Genomic DNA, 15,010 nt, shown 5'->3' on the forward strand with positions numbered 1-15,010 from the left:
TTTCCCTAGTTTTCCAAACATGGAATCATATGTTAGATGATTCACTACTGAAAGCCTCTAAACCAAAATGAGATTTCCTCCATGTTTATTCCTCCTTTGCCTAAGTAGGCAGCAGAACGAGACATAAAGCCAGTTCATCAACTCACTGTACCAAGTGTGGTATGGCCAAGTTTGCTGATTATTTTTATAAGGTCAGTAATGGGCTATGAAGCCAGAGTCAGAGAATGCCAGGAATCACAGCCATTTTTACCTGTAATTTATCTTCATGATTTGTATGAGTCTGTGACAGATAGCGGAATTCCTGAGTAAGCCAGAAGCAGTGTTTAACATGTTCTGGAGAAACAAAATCTTCAGCCACTTTGATACAGCTATATAAGTTATGAACCTGGAAAACAACAAGCCACATCAGTCACACATGCCAAAGTTTGTAGTGTAAGGAGAATAAAGAATAAAGTAATGGTTCTTGCCTGATGTGGAGCTCCTGCTGGGATAAATACCACATCTCCAAGAAACTGCACGATAGCCCAGCCTTGAACTCCATACTCTTGATGAAGACGCTTTCTTAGTGATCGGTCTAAATACCAGCTCTGATCATGAATGGGATCGTGGTCTGCGGGGTTTTCTTGACCTTGCTCTTCTGATACCTAGAATACATTCCAAGTATTATGAAACTGAGTAACATGCTGGGTTTCCATGAGGGCATTTTGCCCCCTGGACAGTGTGGGCAGTCAGCCAGTAAATGTCAGGCCTTCTGTAACATGTGTCCCTGTTGGCAGAAAGAGAAAACAGCACTCAAAGACATTAACTGAGTGAACCAAGAGGAGACTGAAAGAAAATGTGGGTTCCCTTCTGTCATTTCCTATAAACCGTGACTGGCAGTCTGCATATTTTTGTAAACACTGTGTTAGGACAGTATTTTGGCCTAGGCTTTTGAATGTAAGTAGACTTAAGCTCCTTAGAAATAGACTTGCTACACTGCAGTTCTTAAAAATCTGTATTCACTTAACAACTTGAGTTATGAAACAGTCCCAAAGTTGGCTGTAGGTTAAACTTCTTTATTCTAGACCCAGTATCTGGCAGCACAGACTCAGGGTGACACTATCAAAGGAACAATATGGTGACCAGCAGGTTTTCTGGAAGAGTCAAATTATCCTTAGCTAGAAACATCTTGATTGAAGCAAATGCTGGTTAAGGGTCTAACCTGGCACCAGGCAACACCACTCCCCATGAACAACTGAAGAATACCAGCCACAAATATCTGGGCTGCAACTAGCAGCCTCAGTGGCGAATAGGTTAAAAACTGAATATGCCCATCTTTCCAGTTGCCTAGAACTTCCACACAGAACCCTTGCTGAACAACGTGCTAACTACTGGAAACCTGGAATCTTCAAAGTCCCTGTATCCCTTTCCCGCATAAGCTAATGGCCACAGTAGGGTGTGAAGTCTTCCTGACCTACTACTAAATAAGGGTGGATAAAACCAACAGAGACCTTAGTAACTCACTTGCAACACAGCTATCAAGAGCAAAGAAATGACACATGGACTTCTGAAGTGCTTAGATTTTTAAGGCAATAAAAACAAATACATACTACGTGATGATCAGAGGAACTACCTTGAAGGTAGCGCACAAAAACCTCCAGGTGCGCTATGACGTAACACACAGACATAAGAAAAAAGATAAGTTTCCCTCTTTTCAGAGCTGTGAGCCTAATCATCTAGAAATCGTTGTTCCTTAGCAACCAGCTTCAGCCTATCCAATCTGAGATGCCCAGATCTAACTTTTGAAGCTGTGATTATTCTCCAGTAACCCAGTCAGGTCTCGACATGTAGTATAATACTGCTATTCTGCATATCTCTCTTCACATGCCATAGGGTAAGGAGCACACCTTTTTAAGAAATTCTCGTATCTTCTCTGTGTCCTTAGCAGCATATATGTGCCAGAGGGCTCCTGGCTTCTCTTTTCCTTCAATAAATCGCTTTATCGTGAGTTCATCAGAATCTCCATCTTGGATTGTTTTAAGGACTTCTGGAGCAAGAGGAAGCAAACATCAGACCACAACGTCCCAGCTCAGAGAATAAGCCCCACTTTTATGCTCAGCACCCTACCTTCTTCTTGGTCACACTGTCCTTTGGGAATTCCCACATAGACCATGACATTAGCTGCATCAGATACATCTAAGTGAAGATTTGTTGTTCCATATTTCCGATCTTCTGGAGTAATTAATCCTGCAAACAGAAAATGCCTTAAATTTACTGAGACAGCAAAAACTCCCTCAGTCTTTCCCACTCCCTGGAATACGTGGTCACAAAACTTAAAAGCTACCTTTCTAATCATATAAAAGTAATGGAACAATATTTAATATTAAGTTATTTTATCCTTTCAACTTTGGGGAAAAAAGTTCTTATTAAATATTTATTTGTAAGAATAAAAAACCAACTCCTAATACTAGCACTTGTTTCTGGTGAGAGGCAAAATAGGTTTCCTCCTGCTGAGAACAACTAAAAATCCTTGATGAAATTATTTTTTAAAATATTTTTTTAATGAGTCAGTATGCTGGCAAGAAAAGAAGAAAGCCAAAACTAGAAAGCAGGACTCGGGAACGGTACAGTGGACTGTTGAGGCTGGGATCTGCCAAAAGGATGTTTGCTCAAGCAGGTGAGCTCAAGCTTCGGTTGACACAGACTAGAAGGACTCTGGGGTAAGACGTGAGTCTAACAGAAACCCCCTCAGAAACACGTAAAGCTGGGCCCTCAAACGACTATGGACTCAGTGCAAGAAGGAACGCTGCCCACATGTTCCCTGGATCCCTCAACTGTGAAAGAGGTGAGCCTGAGCACGAGGTCCACACTGGTGCCCATAACCCGAGACTCTAACCTCTTACCCCAGGAGAAGGTGCATGTGTTCAGCATTCGCCCTGAGGCTCGTCAAGCCCTGCGGTTACCTTGGACGCACATCCTGACATGCGGTCACTGCTTCTTGAATGGGCAGCAGAGCCAAGTATAGCTCGGGGTGGGCAAGCCGAGGCTGTTTTCTAACCTGCCAGGCCGTGAAGCAGCCCTGTCTTGTTCGGAGGCCAAGGAACTTCTCTCTAGCTTGCAGGGGCCTGTGGTTTAGGAGCAGCTATACACAGGAGAGGGGACCTTATCATTTCAACCGCGGACCATGGCCCTAGGGCTCAGCTGCACTGTCCTTTCTTTCCAGTTTGCTGAAATATCAGCCCTAGGAGGATGTAAAGCAACAGATATTGGACAAAAATCATAGGATATATGAGATTTCCTTTAAAATAGTAAAGGAAAAATATAAAGGGAGGAAATAAGGAAACAATTATGGAAAAGAACCTGAGAGCTGTTGTAACTGGGGGATGAGTACAGGGGAAGTCACTGTCCTGGACTCTCACGTTTTCAGTGCATTTGGAAAATTTTCTATAGTAAAAAATGAACAAGTAAAATCTGAGAAGAGAAAAAAGCAACTAACAAGATAGAAGGCAAATGAATGAAATGAACAGTTATCCACGACAGCACGGAGGAATATCCAGAAGTCTGATTCCATTTATATAAAGCTCAAAAGCAGGTTAAATACTAAAGGATATTCTGCAGGAACACAACCATATATGGTAAAACTATAAATGTAAGGAAATGATAAACACAAACTTCAGGATGTTGGTTAACACTGGGGGCAGAAGGAAGGAGATGGAGCTGGGAGGAGTGAGGAAAGGTGAGCAAGTCTCAGAGCCTCGCCAGAAGCTGCTTGCTCGTTTGGCCGTTGCCAAACTGAGTAAAAAGTGTTCCGCAAAAGAGGAAGGAAATGACACCTACCCAGCCATCAGCCCAAAGTCCAGCCAATCCCAGCTACGGGTGACTGCACACTGATGAAACCAGTCTCTAAACTGAGAGAGCCTGAACTCAGACGGAACCAAAAACAACGGTCCCAGGGAAAGGATTCCCAGAAAATAGAAAATCCTGAAACAAAACACACCATGGACTTTTATGAAAAGGACACAAGCTGACACAGTAGGGGCTGCTGGGTGACAGAGTACTGGGGTTGGAGGCTGGGTCAAGCCTAGAAATTAGGAGACTTAAGTCCTCCTCCCGGACCTGCTACTAGATGCCCCTTGGATATCCTGATCAGGTCACCGTCCCCTCTATCGTCCTGAAGTCCTGGTCCCCATGTGTAAAACTGGTGCTGGAGCTGGAGCTGGAGAGAGGGTGACTATGTGGTCTTTCCAAAGAGCCTTTCACCCCACGTTGTCTGTGGAGGAGTCACAGCTCAGTCACCCAACTTCTGAAAAACGACTGCTAAAGAGCAGTTTATGATAAGGTGTGAGGGGTTTGAAAATGAACACGTTTTCTTTATTTTCAACCCCTAACTGCTTACTCTGAACGGGAACAATTTTGATAGGAAAAGCTAGTAGAGAGTAACACTGCCCTCTATCTATTGGTATCTAGGAGGAAAAGAGCTGCTGTCAAGCCATTTAAACCAAGCAGACTATTTATTTTGAAAACTTCTCAGATAACCACTTCTACCCTATAAAGCTGCATAATTTCTATAAGGCATGGATAATCACTATGCAACATTACACCACTTGCTTTAGTGGAAAAATGCTTCCATTTACGTAAATTCATTGCAAATCTTCACTGTGAACAGAATATGCCCCGAAGTCCCAGCCATCCAGCTTCTTTGAAGGGCTCAGGGGAAGGGAACATCCTGGGCATCTAGACTGTGGGAACTTCCCGAGGTAAACTCCCCTCTTGGAATGTTCCCTGACCTCACTCCAGGTGGTTCCCTGGGCCAACTCCACCGGAACAGAAGAAGTCAGGGGCTGAGGTCCAAGCTCCTCCCTCTCCCAACAGCATCTGGAGAACATGGCAAAGATGCCAAAGACTCTGGCTTGCCACCCTCAAGTCTGAGAGACTGGAGCTGGGATCATTATGGGAGGAAGGAAATAAATCGGAGAAATACAATTCTAAGGGTGTTTTCAGTACTAACTTAAGTAACTAACTACTACCCACCAACACAGAACACTGAATTTAAGAGAAGCAGTTGCTGAAACAGCTGGAATGCTAGCAGACTGACCTAAACGTCCGGCAACATTAAAACAATTAATAAAATTACATTCATTCAATTATGTACCATGCAACCGTTAAAAACGATCACACTGAAAACCATTAAGCAACATGTAAAGATTTTACTGTGTAACATTAGGTGTAGGAGAAACTTTTTAAATGGCCTATGCCCTATGACTGCAACTATGAAATGGAAATATACATACACGTGACCAAGGAGTGAAAGGAAATATGCAAAAATGAAGACTACTGCTGTGTTAAGGGTTAGGATTATAGATGTTTTCCATCTCTCCCTCCCCAAAAATCAATGTTCCAAACATTCTGACTTGCCTTACTTCTGTAATAATTTTTTCAAGTGAGCCACTTCTTCCTTACCATAAGCATTATACATCTTGGGACCCAGATCTGGCCTAACAAAGTAGTTTGGCAGCCTTGAGGCCAAGTTCAGTTTGCCATCTCTCCTTGTGTACTCAGGCAGTGGAATGTTGGCCATCAGATCATCAAACCTAGGACAAGAGAACCATGAAATTTGCAAAATAAGCTTATGTTTCTAATATATCGTGGGATTTGATTTGTTCCTTCTATACCAAAAGGAACAACAAAAATATCTGTGCTCGTGAAGATGGAGATAGCTATCATTAACAACATTTAAGATTAGCATATGGTATCACTTATATGTGGATTCTAAAATATGATACAAATGAACCTATCTATAAAACAGAAACAGAATCAGGGACATAGAGAATAGACTGGTGGTTGCCAAGGGGGAGGGGGTTGGGAAAGGGTAGGAGTGGTAGTTTGGGATTAGTAAATGCAAACTGGTATATATAGAATGGATAAACAACAACAAGGTCCTACTGTATAGCACAGGGAACTATATTCAATATCCTGTGATAAACCATAATGGAAAAGAATATTAAAAAAGAGTGTATAGATGTGTATAACTGAGTCACTTTGCTGTACGGCAGTAATTAACACAACACTGTAATTCAACTATACTTCAATAAAAAATAAATTTAAAAAAACCAACATTTAAGATTAGAATTATAGTGCTTATGAACAAAGACATCTTCTTTCTCTCCTACAACACACATATATATCAAAATGATCTAGAATACTGCAGACAGAAGATCTGAAAAACAAATTCCTGATGATAAGAAGTAACATTAAGGGATATATTATTCATTAGTTCTGAGGATTCTCTGCAAGGTTCAAGCTCAATTCAGGAAAATGGATCTAGCAATTCCGCTGTCTTGTCTAAAGCAATGATATCACTGTATGATACCCAACCCCAGCATGTCTGATCTCACTCCTGCCTCCAAATCAGTGCGTGCACGTCTGAGCCGGCCTCTTCTCTGGCGGAGCACTACAGCGGAAATGCGTGGAGTTTTCACTAGTGAGCCAGATTTAAAAGTCAGTAACTTCATCTCACCACCTCAAAAAAAATTCATCCTACCAAGTCAAGGACAGGATCATCTCTCCCCCTCCCCATAATCGTACCTGGAGGGCATCATATCTCGAAAATCTTCTCCTGGTGGCCAGTCCTTAAGTTTCAACACCATGGGCTCTTTTTCATTTTTCAAGCGGTCTGCAAGGGAACCAGAATTACTGAATTGCTACTATTCATAACTCGGAAACAGACCAAAATCAATGGCAAATTAGCACTTTAAGCCTTAACAATGCAAATAAAACTTATCTCTGCAAGATCTTCATAACCTGACACATTTGATATACAAATATTATTTTTCTTTAATATTCCCCTCCTGCAAATGGCCAATCATTTTATTTCTACAGTGCCAAGAAATCCATTCATACCCAGGAAGCAGCAAGGGGTAGCAAAATGAAGATCACCAACTAGTTTGTGTTACAGCCCTGCCTTTTCTAAATGATTATTCAACTGCTACTCCTTCTTTGAGATTTCAGCCACTCCCTTCTTTCTATTCCACACAGGCGGTGTTTTGACAGATCCAATCTCCTCCTATACAGTGTTCTAGAAGAACTGAGCAGCTCCCCAACTAACAAACAGCAATTTAACAATCAAAGCACCACAGATTTTAGAAAACCCAGTTTTCTGAGGCCAGCATGAAATAGAAATGACTTACTTTGCTCAGAGAGACTGAAGCTACCTGATGTCCTGTCCAGAGACAACTAGGGCTAATAGGGCCCACTTTCCCCCGCCTCCCCATCTTCTAGGTGACACATACAGGGTTTAGTCAGAACTATTTTCTTGTAATAGCGCAGTTACCCACTGCAGGTAATGTGAAGGAACCAAGAACCAAGGAGCTCTAATTGAAAAAAATATGTTGACGATTATGATTAACAGCAATGGTAACTATTATTTCACTTCTTTCTGTGTTCCAGTCTCTGCTCAGTGTTTTAACCATTTAGTCCTTACAACTAAATCCGACATCCCAGCAAGATTTGGCACTATTTAATATTTCTACTTTTGGATGAGGAAACTGACAGATGCCTGAGGCTGTCCAGCTACTGAAATTAAACAGCAGAACTGAAACTGGAACCGAGTTTCAAACCTTATATTCATGAGGACTAACATCTGTATAGTGTCCTACAGTCAACCGAGTCCCATAACCTAGTTTGAACAGGTGCACACTCCAGGAGACAAGAAACACAGGAAAATACGGGTACAGTGTATGTGCAGGACACCAGTGGCGTCTCAGCGTGGGTGGGGTACTGGGGGTCTGGGCAGCAGAATCATCAGTATGCAAGAGGCAGGCTGCGGTGGCCTCTGGGCTGCCTTAACCATTTGCAGGCATGAGGAAGTGTGAGCCCCCAGAAAAATGCAATTACCAAGCTCACGTACACAGCAAGTACATATCAAGAGTCAGGATTTGAACCCACGCCTAACTGGAAAGCACACTGTAGTATGTGTGCCCCTCGATCCCCTTTCAAAGGACCTGCTGCCCAGACACAGCTTCGGGGTCTGCGTCAGCTGCAGAGAGCCGTCCTGCCAGGTCACGCCCTCCCTGGGGCACCGGCACCTGGAGACCGAGGGAGGTGAGGGGATAAAGGCCCCGACTTTCCCCACTTCAGCCCAATCTGAGACAATGAGAGGCGATGCCTGCTCCAGAGCTCCCTGCCAGACTGGCGGAGGCTCCGCTGAGCCTATGCCGCAGCCAGCTCCTTCTCCAGCCCAGTCCTGCTTCCTCCTCCTCCACTTCACAGACGTTGATCCCCACGTAAACATCTTACAGCTGAAACTCAATCCTAACATCTACGTGTGGAAACCCCCATCATGCCCTACTTAGAGTTAGCTATACCTTTGTTCTAAAGTTCGTTGAAAGTATGGGCCATAACCTGTAAACGTGGGTAATGGGAAATAAGGAAGAAGGAGATTACAAGGTAAAACTATGTCGTAAAAGAATGAGAATGATAAATGAGCAAAGTTGAATTATTGAGTCCAATAAGAATGAACTGGCCAAGCCCTCCAGTGGGGGTGGCAGCATGAGGCCAGGTGCCTGTGCTGATGAAGCGGTTCTTGGAAACAGTTTACTGACTGGCCGGTCCACGGAAAGGGCCCAAGCTCAGCACCAGACACTCACGCCTCCTTACCACCACCATCGCCCCTCGTCCAGGTGAAGCAGGCAGTGACCAGGATAACCTGCGTTAAACGGATTCACGTTCTCTGGCACGTTCAGTTCTACTTATCTTGTTAAACATAATTAAAATTTTTTAAAAATAAAGAGGCGATATAAAACCACCAGCTTTGAGTCACAAGCCCTGGCTCTGTGCTCCCCTCCCCTTGGGCACATTTCTGTCACAGGACAGACCTGGAGCCACCTGAAGAAGAGGTGACTAAAACCTCACTCTCTAAGGAGCTACAAAGCGAATTTGCCTCAGTTCAAAAGCATAAACTTTGTAAAAAGAAAGGGGAAGAGGAGATAAGACACTGATTTTAAACTCCAGAGTCATAGAAAATGCTGTCGCTGCCGCTACTCCCGTGCCCCCTCCTTTCACATCCTCAACCCCCTTAAAAGGTCTTTAATACATACTCGGAACATCTTCAAATCCATCCCAGAAGTCTCCTACTGTGGCTCCTGTGATGATTTCATTGGTTCTGCAATTAACAAGGTCAACTTCCTGATTTCCAAACTCTTTCCTGAAGGATTCCGGTTTCCAAAGTTCAGTGTTCAGTTTATGATGCACTCCGGACACCATCACTGGCTAAGGGGAGAGAACGAAGACTTTAGTTTGAACTCCCCCAGCTCCGTCCCTTCACCCGAGGCAGCCCTTCCTCAAACAGCTGCTGATGTGTTTCTCTGTGGCTGGTCCTCAGTCTCAGATCCCAAAGTGACAGCTTAGTCCCCTGAGTCACCTGCTACACACACCCCTCAAACTACACTAGTGAGCTTCTAAGAGCAAGGATCACACCTCCCAACTCAGATCCCACTACTCACAGAACACCAATGCCAAGGCTCAGGGCTAGGCAGGGGATGTGAAGCAGAGACAAAGGCAGCGAGAGCGCCCTGTCCAAAGAGGATGCTGCCTCTGGCCTGCAGCCTATTGTTACCAGGCAGGAACAGGGCCCTGGATTGCCACGTCTTTTGGTTATCCAAGACAAGCCCGAAATCCTGATCTTTATGTGAAAGAACCTGACTAAAATATTGGCAACAAGTTCAACTTTTAAAAAACATTATCTAATCTAAACAAAACATGCTGGTGGACTGTATTCGGTCTGTCATTGTCATCGTGAGCAAATCTTGTTAGAACACAGGACTGAAAAAAATAATTTTTTTTTTGGTTAAATACATACATTTTTCTATTTGACAATTCCCCAAGTCCTGGCCTTGTCCAAGAGCAAAGTGTTCCTTTAGTGAGGACTCCATGTGGCCCAGAAGAGAAGACAAAGATCCAGAAAACATAAACCAAAACAAGAAAGCAGTGGAGCAGGTCTACGAAGCCATGCATCTCCTAAACTATCACCCGAACCTTAAGACTGAACATCACTGCCCTTTAAAAAGCAGGCTCCTTCCCTTGGGAGACTACACACCAATTCCAGGTTGACACCACATGGCTCAGGGCCACCTAAAACTGTCTTCAGCACAAGGTTCTAATTAATGGAAGAGGGATGCCTCATTTTTATCCTATTTTGTCTAATCCCCCAAACCCCACCAGCCTTAGTCATATTCCCACTTCTCCTATTGAGGTTTATCACACAAGAATCACCAAGAGCCCAGAATGCTCTCATCAAAAATCCAAGGATGACTGGTTGGAAGCAATCAAAACCTCATCAGAGAATACAGCTCAGGAATGTCTGCGGTAAGAAATAAGACTCATAGCCACACTCTGCTCTAATGGTATGCACAGTAAACAATAAAAAGAGATAAAGTATATGCCATTTATAATCCAGGAAGTGGGAGGGGACGGGGGGGTCGTCAGGAGTCTACCAAAGGCACCAAGAAGGGGGTGTGAAGTGGGTTGGAAAGCAGAGGCCCCGCTTACCTGCCCTTGCTTCCAGCACTCCCTAAACACATTCCAGTTGCTCTTGTTGTTGGGATCTTGCAGGCACAGCAGGCGACTATCACACAGCCAGTAGTGAGGAGTGTCAAAGCCCAGGATGCTGGGCTTGATGGTCAGTCCTTGCGGCCGCTTAGATAAATCGGAGCAAGTCTTATTTTGCACCAAAGAGGCAAAGATGTCATCAAGGATTTTTGGTGTATTCTTCAGTCCATTTTCTGTCTGAATTTGAAAAAAAAAACCCACGAGCCTTAAATATGTCATTCCCTACCATCAAAAAACCCATTCCTATTATGGTAGGATGAGTATACATTACATATCCAGGACAGAATCTAAGCCACGAAAGAATCTTACCCTCAAAAAGGTAAGTCCTCTTCCTCTACCTGACATCACAACTCTCAGAAGCGGGTACAGGAAAAAGTGTTAACAGGTGAAAATGACCCAGCCCAGAATTCTAACCATGTGAAGCCCATGTGCCAACGACACAGCCTCTGTACCCACGAAGGAAAGCATGGGACTCATCCTTCTTTCTACTTTCTATTTCAGTTTCTCCCTACTCTAACTCCAATTCATCTTTACAAGGTGGAGTAATAAACAGTAAAACAAATGCGTACCTTTCCTGCAGAGGAATTCAAGAGATTTCGGAGGAAACCAGAATTGTTGTTGCTTACAGGTGTCAAAATTGTGCTGTTAAAGGTGTGGAGGACTGTGTTGGATTTGCTCAAGGGAGGTAGGGGTGGAAGGCATTTGATTTCATTCTTTAAAATTGGCATCGTTGGTTGTTTTTCTAAAAACAAATCAAAAACATCCAGATGGAAAAGCATTCTGAAAAGGCAAATCCCTTACTAGTCTTCTATTGACGGAATTACTTTGGAACTTGGTTTTCATTTACTAGAACCAAAAAAACTTAAGAGGATAAATGACATTACTGATTTAGACATGGATTTCCAACTGCTATTAAAAAAATAAATATCCAATATCTAAGGTGATACTATGGTAAACTGCATTTTTTATTTGTTTGTTCCTAGTATACAAAATACAATTTATTTTAGTAAATTAACATTGTAATTATCAACCCTGATAGATATGTTTACAAACACAGATTCTCTTAAGACTTTTCCCATGTATAATTAGATTGCTTACAAATATCAACAGTTATATCCCTTTCTTTCCAATTCTAACATCTCTTTGTTTACCTTACTGACTTAAATAGCCAGAACTTCCAATACAATGTTTAATGAAAGAGTGAAAGCAGGAATCCTTCTCTCATGCCTGAACACAGAGGGAAACTGTTAAAAATTATTCAACCAATTAAAAAATTCAATCACAATTTAGGATGTTTGCTGTTAGTTTTATCGTAGAAACTCATTAGATTAAGGGCGTTCCCTTCTATTCCTAATTTAAGGTTTTTAAAAAAAAATTATAAATAGGCTTTGAATTTTACTCTCTTCCTGTATCTCTTCACGTGACTTTTCCCCCGCTTTTTTAATGTTAAAACTACAGCTGCATTTCTGAAGCTCTGCTTGGTCACCCTGTATGATTCCTTTATTTATAGTGCTAAATTCTATTCACTGAGATGTTGTTTAGGATCTTTGCATGAAAGAAACTGATCTGCAATTTTCCTTTCTTTGTAACACAGCCAGAAAGCAGAATCACCAAAATCCTAATCTAACTACCTGATTCCAAACCCATGTTCTTTATACTATCATCAAGCATCCTGAGACAACAGCACAGATGAGAAAAATAAAGCTGAAGCCAGAACGTTGCAACTTAGACAAAATAGGAAATATACACAGGGTTAAAGGCAGAAAGGCAAAAATCACTATTAAAACACACACGTCTCAGCCCACTCCACTCTTGCCAAACACAATCTCAGCCTTACCTAGAGTTCTATCGTAAGCAGAAGTTCTCTCCGGCGCTGCATTTGTGTCAGGTCTCAGGGTGGCTACAGGGAACCACTTTCCACTCCACACTACTTCTAACCACTCTGTTCTCACCATAACTAAGGCTGCCAGGACCCTCTGGGAACAGACGGAAGTTCTCAGGAAGGCAGGAAACACTCACCCTTGTTTTCCTTGTTGACATTGCCGCTGGTCAGGTCTGCCAGCCAGTTCAAAGGAGATGTGCTGGCTGGGCAGGCAGGCTTCACGCTGCTGGCCGGCTTGGACGCAGCCTCCCCACCTACAGCCACGGGCTCCAGCACCGAGGGGTTCTGCTGGAGCACGGCACCAAGAGTCGATTTTTCTCCAACCAAGGAAGTCTGTGGTGAGTACAGAAGGAGAATCTTCCACGAGCTGAAAAATTACGTTTCCCTTTTCTTACCTTCTCCCCTAACTGCTCACCAGTAAGAGAGAAATATCCAAAACAAAACCACCTAATAGCCCTGGACATCACCACCACTGCAGTAATCTCTCGACAATAGAGCAGAACTATGTAGGAGAGATTTTAACCTTTTAGCTTTCAAGTATTACTAGTAAAAATATAAGATGTAAGTGAAGAATGTAAATACAGCAGGACATCCACCCCCACCCTCGTATCCCCCCTCATGCTCGTTCATATCCCTATCACTGCGTTCACCATGTTGCTTTAAAACGCCCAGTTTGTGCCCATCTCCCCTGTGAACTCACCCCTGTATCATGAATAGGCACTCAAAACCCAGTGGCTGAGTGAGTGAACGAATAAATGAGGCAAGGTAGGAAATACAGCTGTGAATTCAGAAGGAAATGGGATGCAGAAAAAAGAAAATGCTCTTTTGATTTAGCATAGTGTAGTAGGCTTTAAAAATTGATGAACAGCCCTAAAAAGAATTCAAAACATAAACTGAACAAGAACAACAAAAACTGGACAGACAGAACACACCTTATTTTCCTATTACTTAAAAAACTGCCTTGACAACTCAGCTAGTGCGTTTATACATACATAAGAAGGAAAAAGGAGGGTCAAATTCCTGTTGTGGTCCAGGCCCTCACTTTACATGTGATATAATTCTGTGATGCCCAATTACCAGCACTGTTTACTATTCCTCTATTACTGATGAGGAAGCTGAAGCATATATACATGAGTTCATCTGAGCCAAAGTTATACAACTGGAAAGTGGCAGAAAAAGAATTCAAATTCAGTCCTGACTACAAAGATCAAAACTCTTCTACCTATGCTGCCTTCAACACCACAGCTTTATAAAAATTTAAAATAATTTCTGACTACTAAAAACAATGTGGGATAATGATTACTGGGGTGAGGAAGAAAAAGGGAGACAGCTGGGGGGTAGATGAGATGGTGAAGGTTAAGGGAATGTCACCAGGAAGAGGCATGTGAGCACCAAGGAAATGTACATTTTTTATGTGGAGTGAGAGCTACATAAAGGTTTGTTTCAGTATTATTTCCTTCAATTCTTCATATATATTATAGGTAAAACATATTTAATAATTAAAAAAATTTTAAAGCTTATCTGAATAATTTTTACTGTGTAAAACATGAGAAGTTAAAGAACCTATACAAATTTGACAGCAACTTATTAGGTAGACTATAATAGAAAAGGTTTTTGCTTTTTCAAGGAACAAAATTAAAAGCCTACTAAAAGAGGCTACAAATGAGGTCCACAAAAATAATGTGAAACTTGAGAATGGGTCTATAAAGTATCACATGAACCACATGAACTATCTCTTTCCACTGACAGCTCTCCCCATGTTCCTTTCAAATACACTATAGAAATCCTTGGGTTTTTTGAAAACAGACAGACAACAATCACAAGGATGGTGAATCTAGCATAAACAGTAATACCTGTTTTATGTCTTCCTTTGAGGCTGGCTTTGAAAGGAGTTTGAACTGCCTGTTTGAACAGGGACAGTTTGCCTTTATTCCCCATTTTGCTCTTACAGAATGAACAATGTCTCCAACATCATAGAGGGCTAAAAAAAAGGGTACAGGCAAACATCTGAACAAGGATATTAGGTACTTTCAACCTCAACATTACAAAGCAAAAGCTTATATTTCTAACAGGATAACTTTTTTTAGCAGCATTTTTTTTTTAGGGTGCTTACACTCCCCCCTTTACATCCTAAGTATGCCTTGCCCCAAATGTGCCATTTTCTTTCCTTTTACAAAACTATTTACAAGGCCTTTACCAGAAAGTTTGGGGGCATTACTTAATACATTTCTCGACAATTTATGGTACATACTAAAATAAAGTCAGCAAGTAATTGTACTACACAAAGTAAAACCGAACTACCAGCCCCGATGAGCTACCCAAAACACAGGAAAAGGAAAATCATTGCACCACACAAAATACCTTTTCCAGGAATGATCTGCGTAGGCATGAGGTTCTCTGGTTCATGTATCTGACTCTTCACACATCTCAGCCAAGAGAAAGTCTTGTAGGCAGCACCTGCAAATAACTGATTTGTAGTAATTGCTCTTTATGGACTCTGGTCCCAAAAGTTTCAGAAATCCATCAACCACACATCAATGAAAG

General features: G+C 42.3%; 1 protein-coding gene across 8 annotated transcripts in view; it reads right to left on the minus strand.

Moving 5' to 3' along the window:
* Window positions 1-15,010, minus strand: part of KDM3A (lysine demethylase 3A) — a 54,720-nt gene that overhangs the window by 1,023 nt on the left and 38,687 nt on the right. For 6 of the 8 annotated variants that reach the window (XM_082357804.1, XM_082357802.1, XM_082357799.1 and 3 more), the window contains 12 exons: window positions 14,828-14,923; window positions 14,320-14,447; window positions 12,604-12,799; window positions 11,154-11,326; window positions 10,525-10,761; window positions 9,075-9,246; window positions 6,565-6,652; window positions 5,440-5,570; window positions 2,107-2,226; window positions 1,887-2,026; window positions 468-644; window positions 251-385 (listed from right to left, as the gene is read on the minus strand). In XM_082357804.1, coding sequence (XP_082213930.1) covers window positions 251-385; window positions 468-644; window positions 1,887-2,026; window positions 2,107-2,226; window positions 5,440-5,570; window positions 6,565-6,652; window positions 9,075-9,246; window positions 10,525-10,761; window positions 11,154-11,326; window positions 12,604-12,799; window positions 14,320-14,447; window positions 14,828-14,923 — 1,793 coding nt within the window. The remainder of the gene's footprint in view (window positions 1-250; window positions 386-467; window positions 645-1,886; window positions 2,027-2,106; window positions 2,227-5,439; window positions 5,571-6,564; window positions 6,653-9,074; window positions 9,247-10,524; window positions 10,762-11,153; window positions 11,327-12,603; window positions 12,800-14,319; window positions 14,448-14,827; window positions 14,924-15,010) is intronic. The other 2 variants (XM_082357803.1, XM_082357801.1) reach the window with 1 other exon arrangement.

This window comes from Balaenoptera borealis (assembly GCF_965194805.1).
Source record: "Balaenoptera borealis genome assembly, chromosome: 15".
In the NCBI taxonomy this organism is placed as follows: Eukaryota; Metazoa; Chordata; class Mammalia; order Artiodactyla; family Balaenopteridae; genus Balaenoptera; species Balaenoptera borealis.